The sequence below is a fragment of the Alternaria alternata genome (assembly GCF_001642055.1).
Source record: "Alternaria alternata strain SRC1lrK2f unplaced genomic scaffold CC77scaffold_23, whole genome shotgun sequence".
NCBI classification, from domain to species: domain Eukaryota; kingdom Fungi; phylum Ascomycota; class Dothideomycetes; order Pleosporales; family Pleosporaceae; genus Alternaria; species Alternaria alternata.
This window is the reverse complement of record NW_017306212.1, coordinates 204,305-220,720: the sequence shown is the minus strand read 5'-3', so window position 1 is coordinate 220,720 and position 16,416 is coordinate 204,305. Positions and strand designations below refer to the sequence as shown.

At 51.3% G+C, this 16,416-nt stretch overlaps 7 protein-coding genes across 7 annotated transcripts; 6 read left to right on the top strand and 1 right to left on the bottom strand.

Moving 5' to 3' along the window:
- Positions 1-1,830: 1,830 nt before the first annotated feature.
- On the top strand, positions 1,831-3,408 carry CC77DRAFT_1034488 (hypothetical protein; the record flags this gene model as incomplete). The annotated part of the gene is made up of 2 exons (XM_018526874.1): positions 1,831-3,046; positions 3,296-3,408. The coding sequence occupies 2 exons, from the start codon at positions 1,831-1,833 to the stop codon at positions 3,406-3,408; spliced, it is 1,329 nt and encodes a 442-aa protein (XP_018381382.1).
- A 2,583-nt stretch (positions 3,409-5,991) lies between these two features.
- CC77DRAFT_1065530 (hypothetical protein) lies at positions 5,992-6,666 on the top strand (the record flags this gene model as incomplete). The annotated part of the gene is made up of 1 exon (XM_018528821.1): positions 5,992-6,666. The coding sequence occupies one exon, from the start codon at positions 5,992-5,994 to the stop codon at positions 6,664-6,666; it is 675 nt and encodes a 224-aa protein (XP_018381381.1).
- Positions 6,667-6,853: 187 nt separating this feature from the next.
- Positions 6,854-7,978, top strand: CC77DRAFT_408194 (hypothetical protein). Its single transcript, XM_018531596.1, has 2 exons — positions 6,854-7,178; positions 7,239-7,978. The coding sequence occupies exons 1-2, from the start codon at positions 7,041-7,043 to the stop codon at positions 7,881-7,883; spliced, it is 783 nt and encodes a 260-aa protein (XP_018381380.1). The 5' UTR covers positions 6,854-7,040; the 3' UTR covers positions 7,884-7,978.
- A 923-nt stretch (positions 7,979-8,901) lies between these two features.
- Positions 8,902-9,885, bottom strand: CC77DRAFT_1065528 (hypothetical protein; the record flags this gene model as incomplete). Its single annotated transcript, XM_018528820.1, has 1 exon — positions 8,902-9,885. One exon carries the CDS (start codon positions 9,883-9,885, stop codon positions 8,902-8,904), a length of 984 nt encoding a protein of 327 aa, XP_018381379.1.
- An 837-nt stretch (positions 9,886-10,722) lies between these two features.
- Positions 10,723-12,045, top strand: CC77DRAFT_1078699 (hypothetical protein). Its single transcript, XM_018529292.1, has one exon. It carries the CDS (start codon positions 10,801-10,803, stop codon positions 11,692-11,694), a length of 894 nt encoding a protein of 297 aa, XP_018381378.1. The 5' UTR covers positions 10,723-10,800; the 3' UTR covers positions 11,695-12,045.
- A 231-nt stretch (positions 12,046-12,276) lies between these two features.
- CC77DRAFT_1065526 (hypothetical protein) lies at positions 12,277-13,950 on the top strand (the record flags this gene model as incomplete). The annotated part of the gene is made up of 3 exons (XM_018528819.1): positions 12,277-12,907; positions 12,973-13,387; positions 13,452-13,950. 3 exons carry the CDS (start codon positions 12,277-12,279, stop codon positions 13,948-13,950), a joined length of 1,545 nt encoding a protein of 514 aa, XP_018381377.1.
- Positions 13,951-14,664: 714 nt separating this feature from the next.
- Positions 14,665-16,239, top strand: CC77DRAFT_1053650 (hypothetical protein). The gene is made up of 3 exons (XM_018527758.1): positions 14,665-14,847; positions 14,902-15,652; positions 15,706-16,239. Exons 1-3 carry the CDS (start codon positions 14,769-14,771, stop codon positions 15,989-15,991), a joined length of 1,116 nt encoding a protein of 371 aa, XP_018381376.1. The 5' UTR covers positions 14,665-14,768; the 3' UTR covers positions 15,992-16,239.
- Positions 16,240-16,416: the final 177 nt, after the last annotated feature.

Here is a 16,416-nt window from a genome sequence, read left to right as displayed (position 1 = left end):
CTGGCGTTCAAGCGAGGCATGGAGTTCGTGGAGATTATACCCCTGGTTTTCGACCCTCCTGGGTGTCCCTGTTATCACTGTATTTTTTAGACATCACAGTACTTTGCATATGTGGTGGAATCAGCTGGAGATACAGTCTTAGCTTCTGTATTTATCTCAAAACTTAAGTTCAAAAACATGTAGGTATCTGAAACAAAACCCAAATCCTCATAGTAAGTCTGGCTGATATAGGGATGTTTTGTTTGGTTTCTTGATCAACTCAATGACGGTGCACAGAGAACCTTTGGCTGTACTGGAGCGTTCCGTGGTTCATTTCAGAGACCCCAAATCATAGGTGTTGTTGCACATACACACCGTTCGTGACGGGTGACACACGAATCTTAGTAGCGATGCAAAAAGCCCTCCTTGTACGAGCGAAAATATTTCGCTGTTCGACACAATATCCTCACATCAACCGGAACGTGAATCTCGTTACAGCTTTAGGAGTCGCTTTCGCATGGCCAGGCGAAGATGAATCAAGAAATGGTGGAGGCAAAGTTCTGGGACTTACCAGGCCTCTCACCGACTGACACGGCCACCGGACCGACTTAGATCCCATTGCGATCTCCTGGTTGCAACAGTATGCCCTCCCTAAAGATCACAGTGTACGAACGCGAGGTTGTCTTCCACGTGGATTCATGAGCTCTGCCATGCCTTTACCTTCCTGGACGACTGTCAAATATGCTGCCAGATCGGCCATGGTGATGCCTGGTAGACGCTGGTTCAGAAGATGGAACAGGTCAGCTCCAAAATGATGAGTATGAATATCGACTTGGATCGTTGCTCGTGCCTGTTTGGCGACGAAGAATTTCTCTCGGGAGATTGCAAGGGACAGGAAGCTTGAAGAGATAAACCTTGATGACACATTCGTTGGATGTGCAATGACCAAGTGGCCTGAATTGTTTGGCATGGAAAATATGAAGGGATATTGCGAGTTGAAGTAAGTCCAGTACATCAAGGATCTACCTTTGCTATCTGGGTGCGATGCCTGTCTGGAATTCCATCCTTGCAGCTGCAAAGACAGAGACCACGAACGAATGCATCGTCATAACCAGCCAGTCCATTGAGATGTCCTCTGAAGAAAGCAACAACCGGTAACGCAGCATCGTGACAGCGGCCATGACGACAGAGGATCTCTGTGCTAGGAGACGATGCACAAGAAACCGGATACAAGAGCGCCATTCACGCTACATGACTCACTCGAAGAGATGCCGCATGTCCGGGTGCGCGTGCGCGACGTTTCACACGCAGGGGTCGGATAAGCGGAACCTTGAAGACCCTGAAAACGTTGCGATGCACACCCCAAACTGCGCCACGTGGCGGCAAGAGATCAACAGCCACACTCTAGCATTCGGACCGTGGCCCTTGTGCAACACTGTCACAACCAGGCAGGATTCCCGAGATACCCATTCGACTTTGGACGCGCGTGCTCGCGATAATCGGCAAGACTAAACATAGCCTTGCGTGCGTCGACATGCAGGAAAATATGTTCACGATATCCCGGATTCAGGCAGTCTCCAAACCTGCCTGCTTTGTATCGGCATCATCTGGCATGCCCAACCCTCGTCTCGATCCTCAGACCACCCTGACAGTCTGTGCGCGGCATGCCTTGTATCGCGAGATAGCAACCCCTGTGTAAATCGGAATCCTTCAATCTCTTACCGCCTCACTGTTCGGTTAAACATGTCCCCCATAACGGCTGTCACGTCTCCCAATGGCCCGAATTTCAAATTCTTTCTTCCTTTTCCAGAACATGCCGATTTTATAGCCCAGTTTTAATACTTCAGCCCCATGGGGAATCCTCCTGTTCTTGAAACGCACAATGCCAGTAATAATACTGCTACGAAGAAGGAGAAGAGAAGAAGACGGATCCATCCTATCCGGCGCATCGCAAGGTTGATTCTTGGCAGTGGAAAGCAGCAGAAGAAAGAGGATGTGAGACGACTTGGTGACCAATTAGAGGAAGGAAGGACATGCCATGGCGCATCTAGATGGCACAACCTGTTACCATTTCTCGAGCCGCTGTTTGCCCTGGACCCAAAGTTGTCCTTCATTGAAGACCGCATCCTCGGTCGAACCGCACCAACGACAACGCCTCACGATGACATCAACTTCACTCTCCCGAAAGACCTCGCCTCGCTGAAGAATGCAGTTGAAGAAGCAGACCTCCCTTGTACCTGCGACGAATGCGCCCCCAAACTCTACAAAATCAGCACTCTAGCCTCCCATGGCACGATAGAAGACCGGCGGAACCGACCCTCACAGACACAATCCAAGCACAACCGGTCGTTTTCCTACCAGAATGACAAAAAGACAATCGGTCTCGGACCGCAACTCACACTCAGATTCCATGGCACCTACGAAACAATGACATTAGTACGGCATCACATCGCTTGGCTGGACGCAACGTATCTGCATCCATCCGCACGCCCCACGCCATCTGTACACCACCTCCGCAGCCTGATAGCGACCTGGCATCCGCACATCACGTCACCTGATCTCCGAAGCTCCCTCTCGACAAGTCAACTAAGCGACCTTTTTACGCATCTGAACCGCATTTTCTTCTCGGATCAAGTACCGCCGCATAACAAGACGTTAAGCGCGGGGTTCAGCTATCTGGATGCAAGACAGACCGAGTGTTTTGGCAAGAGTTTTTACAACCCGTTAGTCGGGACACAGGTGCTTTTACATCCGGTGCTGTACCGCGGGTGCTTTCAATACCAGAATCTCGGTCATCACGATAGTCTCGACCCTACCATACAGCGACGGCAACAACAGCAAATATCAACACGTCTGCACAACCGTCTTGGGACTCTCCTCCATGAGATGTGTCACGCGTTTCTCAAAGCATACACGTGTCGTTCTTGCTCGATGCACGATTCTTGTATCGGACCGCTAGGCCATGGACGCGCGTGGCAGATGCTGGCGAAGAAGATTGAGCAGGTTGCTACTGTAGTTTTAGGAGGGACGGTAGACATGGGGAGGTTTCCTAGTCTGCTGAGGGATTGTGAGGGGAGTGGACGGTTGCCTAGTGTGCATGATTTGGAGGTTTTTGGAATGAACGGTGGCGGGTGTGCGAGTGGGGTAGGGTTAGGAATTACAGGGATTAGAGGAGGAGGAGGAGGAGGAGGAGGAGGAGGAGGAGAGAAGATGACGATAAGGACTGTTGAGTAGGGATGACGAGGAAAGATGTGTATCGAGTATTGTATGATTGTGCAGCATTAGATTACGACCTTTTTTTAGACCGCCTGTATAGCTTTAGTAATGATACCCTTCGATTTTGATAACAAGTGTTGCCCACAAGCTGCCATGTCACTTTCTTCAGGGAGAGACAACATGACTACTATCTTCTGTATCCGATATGAATGAGATTGGAGGTTGTCAATCCTGAGACTCTCATAAAGGCGCAGTGTGCTTGGTTGCCTAGGTCATACACATCAAGTGAAGTACTCTGCACGTCGACGCAGTACGTTAAGATGACCTGCGGTAATGACTGCGGTTGAGAAATCTTAGAAGACGATAAGCAAGGGTACGCCGCCCATCTTTGGATTGGTGTGCGAATTTGCTGGCACGAAGAGGAGCTCTAGTGAGAGATGGCGTTATGGTATCGTAGTACTATAGCACTATGAGAAGATGCCCGTTGTCTATCGGTGATAGCAGATCATGCTATCTAATGATGTATAAGACAGGCAGAAACAGCGTACCAGATGTGCTCTCTTTGTATCATTTTCCTACACACACACACACACACTGGACCGTATTCTTCGATCGGGATGCCCGACGTATGCAACAGGCGTAGTATAGAGTAAGATTTGGCGATCCAGTAAGACCGTATGGTACATCCAGCGTTCAGGAACGTCTTCAGCTTCGTCTGATTGAACGCTCGCTCTCGGGGAGTCCGAGGACGGCACTGCTAGTTTCCTAGTGACATTCACAGCTGGTGCATCCAAAACTGTCTCTAATGGCCTTGTTTCAGCAGGTTAGTACCGCAACCATACTTCACAGCTTGTCCATGCCCTCATACAGTACACGAGTCCCTGCCATAGGCCAGTTGCGATGGGTTCGTTCAGCCCCCGATCACGGCAGGCATCGGCGACGCCGGGCTAAGGCAGAAGAATCTGAGGAGATAGTAGTCGGCAGGAAAGGATTGTATCACACGCCGATGCTCCAATTGGATGACTGTATCTCTCGATCCAACTACATCTAAGAAATCTTAAACCGATGGAAGTAAAGTCGGCGAAATGGTATATGGTATATTCCGTTGAAGATCATCTAAGTAGCTGTTTAGCGATAGTAAGACGTATGGCTCTAGGGCCAGTACCTTGATTTGCAATGTTCACCGGATGAGACAGTCTCAAGTTTGAGAAGTGAGATTGTCGAACGTGGTTTTGGTCAGCTCGGACAGAGCGATTCACCGTCACATGCTGTACTGTAGTAGTCTAGAAGAAGACTGTGAGATACATAATCAAGCTATGGCTAGAACACGATGCTCATGATTCGTTGCATTGACCGACGCAGGGACTGTTACTAACGGGGAAGTCGGAGTAGATCCAAGATTCAGGAGGGTGCGAAATTGGGGGTTGCAGCTCAAACAGGAACGCTCATTCCGGTGGAGGCCTAAAATGTCTTCCGCTGTCGGGTTGTCAGCCAAACGGTGGCCAATCACAAGCGTCGCCCCCCAGAGCTTCGGGTACCTCAAACTGTGGCTTCGCTGGGTTAATGCAAGAGTCAGCCACGTCTGACGGGAGAGCACCCTGATCCCCAATCGAACCATCAAGGGTCCCATTCCGCATCTGGGGTGGATCCACACGGTGGCGAATGCCCCCCAAGGACGAAGGGCCGAAATTAGGGAATTATTCGCATGTAACGTCGAGGCGGATACTACCCAAGGCTCTTTTAGCGCCATGGTCCCTACGGTTCGGAATATTGGATATAGGGAATAAGAAAAAGGAGCCTTGCGATAGGAGAGAACAAGACAAAAAGCAGTAGCGAGTTGCTAGAGCGATGATCAGTCGTGGCATGTCCCGGCACGTGGTTTCACCAAACGTGTGGATGACCCATTGTTCAAACTTCGAAGCAGTGTGCGTGGGGTACTAAGGGTCATGTGTACACTACGTGTTATTACCAGGTGCTCCCTACAGCTGAAGCCATCTAACAACGCCGATCGGTTCGTTGAGTGCGCCCAGCGGCGATAGTGAGCAGCTCTAGCGACGCAAGGCATGGGAATAACGATAGCTCGACACGTAGTTCGACGCTGGGGGTTTCCGGGAAAAGTCAAGATCCACTATCAAGAAGCGGCGTCTTTGCACGTTCTGCCTGTCCTTCTGGATCGAGGACTAGACGCAGCAGACTGCGCAATTGTGGAACTGTGGGAGAAAAGTCGGCAGCCAGTCGATGTTTGCCGATCCCTTGTCGAGATTGTGGCATCGAATCAAGTGTCGAATGGGAGGTGCAGCGGGCTTTTGGGCTGTGCAGGTGTGCTTGGAGGCTTCGAGAAGGCAGCCCTTGGTGTTCGCTTGCAGCTGCCCTCACTCAGCCCTGACTTCTGCCGTCATGTAAGCCGGGAGTGAGGATGAAAACACGGCAGTTTGGGGGCGCCTGACGACTTGCGTCAATTTGCAGCAAATGCCATAGTTTCCTGATGGACTTCTGCCACGCAATAAGAAAGGAGTATAGCCAGGGAATGGAGATGAGTCGATGAGCTAGGCCGGGATATTAATCCTACTCGAGTGGAGCGGTTGAGGAATGAGGAGTGCAGCGCCAACGGCAAGTGCCTGCTAACCAGAAGCACGGTAAACCTGGCCCCGGCGCCCTAGTCTCGCCTTAGTCGAGCGCCCCCAAGCCGCGGAACGCCATGGGCAGCGCCTTATAGCATCCTTCGCCGCCGTCATTTGGGACTGTTTGGATCACATTTGCGACTCTCGTCTTCACAGCCAAACCAACACAATGGCCATGTTTCGCGACTTCTCCTTCGACCCGGCGTCGTCTCCCGACTACTCACTCTACGAGGCCGAACGGGCGGCCATGAATGTGTCGCCCACGTCACCAGCCATGGACCCGCATTACTCGCCAAATCGGCCACCCACTCCACCATGCACCATGGGCGACCTCGCCGTGCAACTCAACCAGCAAAGCCTCCGCATCGACACCAACACCAACACCCGCTGCTATCCTCCTGGCCCCCTCACTCCAGCGAGCGACGATGACGAGTGCGCCCCGTCCACCAAGCAAGAACAGCAGGCGCGACCAACCTACTCGCGCGTCGCAGCTTCCGTCCTGAGGATGCAACGTCAACAAAACTCGCGCATGCAGTGCAGCCCATCGCACGCTCGCGATCTCTCCAAGCTGGTCAAGATGATCGAGGAGGAGCAGCAATGCACCGTCAACGAGCCGTCGTCGCGGACAAGCTCCACATCGTCAACATCTACATGCCCACTGGTCCCTTCAAAAGACGACGAGGGCGTCGACATGGACTACGACGCTCCCGCGCAAGCCGCTGAGGGACTCTTCGGCATGCCAGTATGGAGAGCAGGCGACCGTCGCGACAGCTGCGTTCGCGTCACCAGACCTGTGCGCATGCGAAAGCGGTCCAAGGGCAACGGCGTATGCAAGAGGACGTCATCATAATTTTTGTTTTAGTTGGATTTTGGTTACATGCATAGCGACGGCGTTTTTGGGGTGTCACTACGGGCGCATTATACCACTTGATCTTGCTGGAAGAGCTCCCTGCGGGTTGAGCCTGGCGTTATAGGGTGCGACAGGCTTAGCGCTGTTGGTACACCCGTATACTTTGTAATAACAAATCTGATCAAGATGCAAACTACTCTTCCGCCCTACCTTGTTACTGTGACTATCGTCCCGACCCAGCACACTGTTTCCCACGAGACGCATGTTCCGTGAACCTGAGCATTGGTAAATTGGTGACCCACTTGATTGTCGCTGATCCCAAGTAAATTCGTGCCGCATCCGTCCCACCTCCAAACACAACCACAACCACCATCATGTCTGCCCGCCGAGCGCTGGCACTGCGCTCCATCCACTTGCGCATAGTACCACGTCCTGCCAACCTATCCGAGAGTCGCGAGATATTCCGCGTGCTGCAGGGTTTTGGAGAAATCAGCACCTACCAGAGTCTACGGGTACGTCTTCCTCGCACACCATGGCTGCTTCTTCTGAGCGATTACTCATGTCAGTCTTAGTATGAGTACCAGAATCCTGCAGACAACGTCGCCTTCGCCATCTACCGCCACGAATCCTCCGCCCAGAGCGCTCTCGATGCCTCACCCATTCGCTTCGCCCTCGAAACATCTACGGCCACCGAAGACAACACCAGCACCCAATCCCACTACACCGGCGAAGAAGACCAAGAAGATGCGTCAACCGACCACATGCCCCAAAAAGCAGGCATCGACGAAATTCTCCGCCCCTCCCAGCTCCTAAACCGAACCTCTGCTGAAACCCACCGGTCCACTCCGTCAGCGCCACCCAAACCAATGCCCTTCGACCCACCACCCGTCTCCCCAAAACAAAAGAAATGGACAAAATGGTTTCAGGTCACTGTTGATCGTACGCGCGCGGTCCATCAAGATTTCATCGAGCGGCAGCCGTATTGGAAACAGTTCAGCCCTATGAGGAGCATGGCACAGGCTGATTTGGAGAAAAAGGTGCCGCATATTGGGTTGAGCGATATCAGCAAGAGGCCGCCGAATGCGTATCGGACACCTACCAGGGTGTTGAAGACTATGAACCAGTATGTCGAGACGGCCATGCCAACTTTGAGGGGGGTTGCTGAGGGGAGCGAGAACGAGAGGGCGTATCTGGAGAGGCAGGAGAGGAGGGTTTGAGATGGAAACAACAGACTACCGAGTCTACCACAATCGAACCTCGAGCGATAGCTATAACCCCGTCTCCCAACCATACGTATCGATCCAGACCACAAAGACTCGAGTCTTCCAGCATACCTCCACCGATCTGGAACAACAGTCGGATGCTATACATGCAGCACGGCTCTTCGACAAAACAACAATGTGGAAATGTGCGACTACATGAACCCAAACGCTCATAGAGCATACGTCTGCGCCTACACATTGCCTTCTCTGACATTACTCAGAAGACCTTCCGACCTGCCTAGATCGACTGGAGTTCCGAGCAGTCACTCAGCACTTTCCTCAGTCGTCTTGACAGCCTTTTGGGAGAACCACCCATGTCGATAAGTACCATGGAATCGCATCGGACAATTGCGAACACTTTCGCCCATGAATGCTTATATCATGAGCCGTAGCAGAGCATCCAGCCGCTCAGCATCTGGATAAGAGCTGCGCAAGTCCAACTCCCTGATCCGGTCCATCTCAAGGGCCTCTCGACCAGCCTGTTCCGCTCCTTATGGAATGGTTTCATGACCGCCTTCTTAAATTAAGCATGTTCTTTACAGGCCGTGTAAAGAAGGCATCCGCTATCCACACAGCTTCGTAGCTACTATAACTTCGTAGAGGCGGTTCAGAGTTAGCACGGACTAACAGATCCGATATGCAATATACGTACGTTGCGGACAAGGCGCATACAGTATGTAGGCGTCGAGCTTACATTTGCGGCACATGCGAGAAGGCGGATTCTGTGCCACCCGATGTTGAAGTTCAGAGAGTGCTCGTCGAACATGTTCGGGCTGGGACAACGATCTGAGATTTGAAGCGCGCTGATCGTCGAAGGCACCAAACGCTCAAGATATGAATGAAACACCTGATAGTTGTTTAGCTCAACGACGCCTGCTGCGCATTTTACATCCATCGGACCCAAACAACAACACATCTGACAATATTAGGCCTCTATGCTAGCTGTACCAAAGCCCATCTTTTCTCACAAGGATCACACAAATCCGTAGACCTCCAAATCATGCATGCTCGGGTGGTTGTTTCCAGTTGCCTGATTCGTCATATCCATAAAAATGCCATTTATCCTCCCAAGGTCCAGCGTCAATCCCAGCAGCTGTGGACATATCTCTTCAATAGCCATCGCCATCTTCTGAAACGCGCGACCATGGTCAACAAGATTACTGTACGAAGTCTTGCACATCCGACAACATAGGCTCTTAAGCACAGCATGGATCAGCTCGTGCATTAATGTAGAGAGACGTTGCAGCGCCAGTGACTTGGTTCGGTTGAGAGACCGTAAGGTGACTTCTGTTTGTTGCGTGGGATGCATCGTGATGCGTTCAAAGACCAGATCATCGCGAAGTATTGTCTGAGTATATCCTAGCCAACCCCTCTCCTCACAGACGTCGAAATCCCAGAAAAATTCGATTTTAATTTTCGCTCCGAGAAAGAAGATGGATAACAATTGCGTGCATAGTCTTCTCATCTTGCCGAAAGGAAACGTGACTCTCGCATCAGGAGAGCCGAGTTCCTTGAGAAGATCCTCCATATTCTCCCGCATGTCTCTTAGAGCTACTTGCTGCTCGGAATTCATTTGATTGTATGGCCTACTAAAAAATGTGGTTGCGCTGTCGACAAGATGGAGCGCCTCGTATGGCCTATTCACGGAATCGGCGATGATTTCGGGCTGTTCATTTGGCAGAATAGGTATCTGGTCCCGACGATGTTCGATGGCAGCGCAAGAGTATGGATAGTTGAAGTAAGAGTCTTGTGAGCACTTGTTACTGTCACAGGTACATGGGCCGCAGAACAAATGGTTTAATGACTTTTTGTAGAAGAAGTCTTTCTGGGGATCCGTCATTAGGCCTTCTATTGAAGGCAACCGGCCTGAAGCTACAGCTGTTAGATCGGCAGTGCCGGACAAAGTGGGTGTTGAGAAGTCATTCGGAGAAGCAACGCCATTCTGATCTACGCTCATGGTGGAGATTTTAGTGGCCGATAAGGTAGTAAAGAGTAAGCTTTTTTTGTCCCTTATCATCAAAGCATTTTTTGTCATTTCCTTTCGCTTCAGTCATCCTACCCCTGCTGCTGAGAGGCGATTGATTGCATGTGACTCTGCCTATAAAGCTCATGGGATTGAATCTCCAGAACTAGGGGTTATTTGCTCCATATAGTAGGATACCTAACCTTATATCGGTTACTATGCTTGTTCTTACTAAGCTTTCCACGAAGAAGATGCGGCTTGGTTGGACGAACATGGGAGAGCATAGTAAGGGATCGCAAGGTCTGTGAAGTGGTTCGCCGTTCACAGATTTCATCTTTTGCTTAATTTGTGTCGTGTTGAGGCCATTATTCATGATTGAGAGGATATGTAGATCTAGCCCACTGGAAAGAGACAAAAGAAGCTGTCAGCTTAGATGGCGATGAGATGCATAAGGAAGCCGCGTTGATCCGAAATGCTGCGAGTACTGTTGGCCACGTTTTCACTATTACTGGACGTGATCCAGTTATGTCGAACTTACTGTATTACCTCCACCAGGTACTGTGAAGTATCGTACCATGATTTGTGACATTTTGAGGAACCGAGACTGACAGGTTTGTGTATTCATGGCTGCGAACGGCTTTCCCAGCCAGAAGTGGAGGAATTCGCAGTCCCAAATTTACCTAATGAAACAGCGCCCGCACGAAACTCGTCCAAACCAGTGAGTGCAGCATTGTCTCATGAATCTAGGCTGATTTCACATGCCTAAAACGCATTGCAATGTTTCATGTCATACAAGACTTCTATGGCCGAGCAATATAAAGAGTAGCCACGCAAGAGTGTTGCGAGTAGCGAGAAAACCACAACCAGTGATTCTGGTAGCCTTTCTAAACAGGAACATAGACAACCAAAATGTGCCGAAAAGTCCCTCATATGTACAAGCTTGTGGATCCACAGAATCTCGAACCTGCTCCTAGCACACCGGAGGAATTCATTGATATGATTCGAGATCATCACAAGAGAAATCCTGGGGCACGATTTGGCAGTAAGAAACAGGGAATATGTACAAACTCATGTAACAACATCATCAAGCCACAATATCGAGCGCGCATATCCTTACGTACGGCCGGTCACCATGCTTTTCGACTTTGTGACGAGGTCAAGCGTAGGATGGAACTGGGCTTTGATGATTTCAGCTCCGAACAATGGCAAGCCCACAATCTGTTCAAATCACTGGTTGAGGATAAATCAGACAAAGCCCTGTTGAAGAGGCTAGCAAAGACAGATGGAAGACAAGTCTCACAAGATGAGATGAAGCTGCTGATCAAGACCTTCTCAATGATTTTCTTCCCAACTACGCCGTCGGACGTTCAGATGGAACTGGACTTCCAGTGGGAGGATTGGAGAAACACGCCAGGTGAAATCGGCTTATACTGCACCAATGGTACCGACATGCCTTGGATCAGCATGTGTGCTTTTAACGTTGACAAGAAAGTACCGAGCTACGGTCATCTGAATGGCTTAGCTATGGACCGTCTGTCCACAATCCTTCACGAGATTGTGCATGCATATTTGGATCGTTACGCCTGCCGTTGTATTGGGGTGTTCGGATCGTTTGAAGAGAGTGTTAATCAACTAAGTGGACATGCATGGGCGTGGCAACGGATAACAAGTTCTGTGGAACGCGCTGCCCCTGACCTCACTGGTCTCCCTATAAGTCTAGAACGGTTTAGAATTATCCAGGGCTGTTGGGACAAATTCAGATATTGGCCGACTCAACAGGAAGTTAAGGACTGGCAGTTGTAAATTCATGAGGCCTATGGGTAGGCTGCGTCAAAGTGGAGGTCGGAATAGTTGCTGTCATGATGAAGTCGCAGTTGAAGTTGTATGCCATGAGTAGGAGAATCAATGAAGTGCTGTATTCGAGGTTTGATCAAAGGCATCCGTTTTCGACCGTGATACCGATGGAATAACTCGATAACTCTGGATATCTGTGATGTGAGGATTGGTGTAGTTATCGAGAAGGAAGTAACAATAATGGAAGTCTTACGACAGAACACTACTAGCGCGTTGGCCGGATCAGCAACTATGATAGACCATCCACGTGGCAAGTCGCAAGCAGCTAACAGAGACCACTATGTCACCGCACATTGAGAACAAGGAGCTATCTCATCTTTCAATCTAGTACCTAACGTTGATGAGTACAACAAGCATGAGTTGCCAGTGTTGGAACGAGATAGATCGCGTAGCCAACCAGATGCCTTCCGACCCAGAAGACGAAGGGTGGGCCCAAGGGTACACGAAGCGAAAAACACTTCAAGGGTGGCCGCCTAGATGCTACGATGAAGGCGTGCTGCGACGTGCGCATGATCACCGAGTGCAGCTGCCATGGGCCGATTTTATAATCCGTTCAGTCCTCGCCGATCCACAGTCGCAGTTGCAGAGACCATACCTGGACCTACCGCAGAGGAGCCACCGCCAGACGACCACACAACGGCGACACGAAGCCATCACGCACCTCACCCCTCAGTCGGTACGATTCCAGACAGGCTTGATGACATACGAGACTATGTGCGTGGTGTCAGCACCTATATCCATTGGTTTCAAAGCCTCACTGAACACGAACGATCAAATGTCGCGCGAGTTACGGAGGTCAAGCGCGAGTTGAAGCTTGCACACCGAAATCTAGAGAAGCTTGATGCTGACATGTACTGCGAACTTGGGGACGAGACCGAGGCGCTGGTTAAAGATGCCATGAGACATGCTTGGCGGTCGTACAGAAGCGTGGTGAAGCTCGAAGAAAAGTTGAGAGGTTCAAACGGCGGCAGTGATTCCGGTGTGAAGTTGCGTAGGATATCGGGACCGCAGAATGAACGGAACACATCGACGGATCATGGAAAAGTCGAAGCATACACCCGCAGCGATACGACGGAGGTAAAGCAAGCGCTCTACGAGGCCCTTGATGTGCGACAGCAACCTGCCGAAGGCAACCGCGATGAAAATCCATACCTTATGTCTGGTGAGAGATGTCCCTATACGAACTAGATATGAGACATATACTGACTTTGTATACCCACATTCCAGGTGCTCTTCCGGTCGAGGATAGGTCTCCGCAGATCGAAGTTCAGAGAGCAGGGCGAGCTCATGCTTTTGAAGCGCTGAGGCAGTTACCGCATCTCCTTGCCCACGGAGCGCCGTCGCAATGCTCAGAAAGCCTCCACCTACCTGCAACGAATCCCCAAAAGATCCCACAGCCCAGAGACGAAGTCAAGGTTCGAGTTCAAGAGGAAGAGGCCAACACGGACTCTGTCCTGCGCAACCCATACAAAGTGCGACGAGGCAGCTGCAACGGCTTCATGATTACAGAGATGACGATGCATGCGATCGAGGATACTCGCTTCGTTTTGCCTTACCTGCACTACATGAAGGTCCATGAGCTGCGAGCCATCAAGGAATGGCTGGGTAATGCGGGGTTCATTGTGAGCTCTGGTTCAATGAGGTAAGCCATGACTGTACGAGATGTATACAAGATATACGCTGACTTCATATCTCCACCTCAATAGTCGCACGGAAAAGGCCCTACTCTGCATACAGCTCCTACAGACTGGCTGTCGATACGAAACGTTGGCCGTGATCCACTCGCGTTCGCCACACGAGGTCATGGAGTCGTGCAACGAAGTCATGCGAGCTTTGTTGAAATGGCATCGTATGACAGTTGATGATGATGACATAGGGAACCAGGCCGCGTATATTGTTCTCTGGGGCATCTGGCATAAGTACACCGTCTCGGATGGAAAGGCAGGAGAATACTTTGGGTTCGACTGGACGTGTCTTGCCAAAGTCCTGGTGTCACTCAACGTGTACATGGGCCGCTGGCGCATGCAGGGCAAGTTTGCCATGGACGGTCCGGCATTCGCATGGGGCAAGTTCTTCGTGCCGAACGACAGCAGATGCGTCCTGGATACGAGAGACGGGGACCAAGGAGGGCGTAATGACGCCGAGACGAGTTCCTTTTACGCTGTGGCTCGGCGGGGTAGGCTGAGAGAAAGCACAGACGGGTGAAAGACTCTTTTTGGCACGGTCAAACGGCCTCTTCCCTCAGGTCGCAACACGGCAGTTCGGCTCGTAAAGAGTGGCGCATAATCCGACGATAGTGGGCCACGATGGTTGCGGAGCCGGTAAAAGGATGCGCGCATCCATTAAGCGTTCAAGATTTCATCTCCACATCGTATCGCTATCGCAGCGGTATCTCAATGCTCGGCGGCACCAGTGGCGTACAGAGCAAGCCGTCGCCTCAAAGGGTCGCAGCGCAGAGTGCCTGGTGTTTCACAATCTCCCTTGGCTCCCGGCCTGGCGCAAAGCCACCCGCGGTGTGCAGACACGAACGGGAAGGTCGCAAATGCGGTTGGGCGCATCGTTTGCGACCGTCGAGGTTAATCGAGCGCGATTGACGGCAGTTGAGGCGGGAATAACACTGCATGATCAAATGAAATCGAAGACAATAGTAAACAAGTCATCTATGGCACAAAGCGTTCAGGAGAGTCGCTATTCTCGGCGATCGACAAGCGCCGTTTGTAGTTTAAGGTCCGTCGACCAATAGCGATCCGCAGGGAGCATTCGTGCACTAGACGACTCCTTAAATCTTCTTGCAGGGCTGCACCCAATTGCTCTTCACCACCGAGTCTCTAAAACGCGGTCCTGACGCTCCTTTGAACGACTTTCCCCTCGTTTTCCTTTTCTCGTCGCGAGAATCCACTCTTTACTCAACCCTCACTATCCCAGTCACTCCTTGCTACACCCACCTACAGCGCGTCTGGTCTACGCGCGAATCACACTCTTTCAGTACTCATAGTGCTTACATAGCGACATAATCCGCCGAGATGAAGTCATTCGCCCTTTCCACGGCTGCACTTATCGCAGGCCTTATCTCTACGACTACTGCGCAAACCCATACCAACTGTATGTGACGTGTGGCGCATTGCCTGCGACTGATATACTGATGCATCGACACAGGCTACCCTCTCAACACCACAGGATGTCCAGACATGGAGGCGCTCGGCGGAAACGTCACCTTCAACTGGAACAAGACTGGCATCCCGAACGATGACAAGGTCTGGAAGATGCCTAACCAGGGCAAGATCGACTGGGTCGAGAAGGGTGCAACCTTCACCATTGAGCGATCGGGCGACTCCCCCACAGCGAACTCGGTGTTCTACATGCTCTTTGGTCGCCTCGAGATTGTCATGAAGGTGGCCACGGGCACGGGTATCATCTCCAGTGCTATCCTGCAGTCCGAGGCGCTCGATGAGATCGACTGGGAGTTCCGTGGCGACAACAAGATGATCTTGACCAACTACTTCGGCAAGGGTGACACGACGACCTACGATCGCGGAAAAGACTTCGACCAAGGCTTCAACCCACAGGACGACTTCCACAACTACACTATCGACTGGAGAAAGGAACGCATCGAGTGGTGGGTCGACGACAAGCTCGTCAGGACACTCACCCCCAGTGAGGCTAAAGATGGAACACGGTACCCGCAAACGCCTATGAACGTCCGCCTTGGTTCATGGGCTGCTGGTGACCCCAACAAGAACGACCCTGGTGTTGTCGAGTGGGCTGGTGGCAAGACAGACTTTACCAAGGGACCATACACCATGACGATCCAGTCTGTCTACGCGCAAGACTACACAAGCGGCGCTGCGAAGTACTCATGGGCTGACATGGATTCGTCTGGTGACTGGGAGAAGGTCAAGGTCATCGAGTATGTTTCTTCGCGCTCCTATGCCAATATGATGTGAGACTAACAAAGGCTAGGGGAAAATCCGAGGTGCTCGAAGAGATCCAGTCTCCCCACGGTGTCAAGAACCGATTCGAAACCCTTTCCAAGGGCGCCAAGATTGGCATCATTGCTGGTGTCCTCGGAGCTCTAGCAATTGGCGCAGCTGTCTTCCTGTTCTGCTGCATCAAGAAGCGTCGCGAAGGCAAGAGAGAGCACCAGGCTCTCCTCGCTGAGGAGCAAAAGGAGGCTGCGGAGCTCAGCGAGTACAAGGCTCAGATGCAAGCCGGCAGGTTTGCCATGGGGTCCAATAACCGCGTCTAAGGCTCATTGCGAGAGGAGATGTTGGAGTTGCGGATATACAATCTCTTTAATAGGATGGGGTTTTTTCCTTGCAGCTGGAAGGCAGCTTGTTGAATAGAGGCTGTTGTTCCCTTGTTATGTCAGTGTTACGATCAGTTGTTTTTTTGTTTCATGCATGCTTTATATACCCTTGCGCTGCTTTCGTCGACCAAGGCTATACTGTAGTGCCTAGTTTGCAATATACCACGACTTGATGTCGCGCGGTTAAGAAGATTGCGGCTCTGCGGCGTGCTAGTGAAAATGAGCTCTGTGTTAGTGTTGGTTGGCATGTGACGCATGCTTCTCCGCAAACCCCGGACACACGGCATGCATCGGCTAACTTTAAGCTGCCTCGGCATGTGAGCGGTCCGCCGTGTCTGATGTGAAAGACATGCCACACTCGTTCT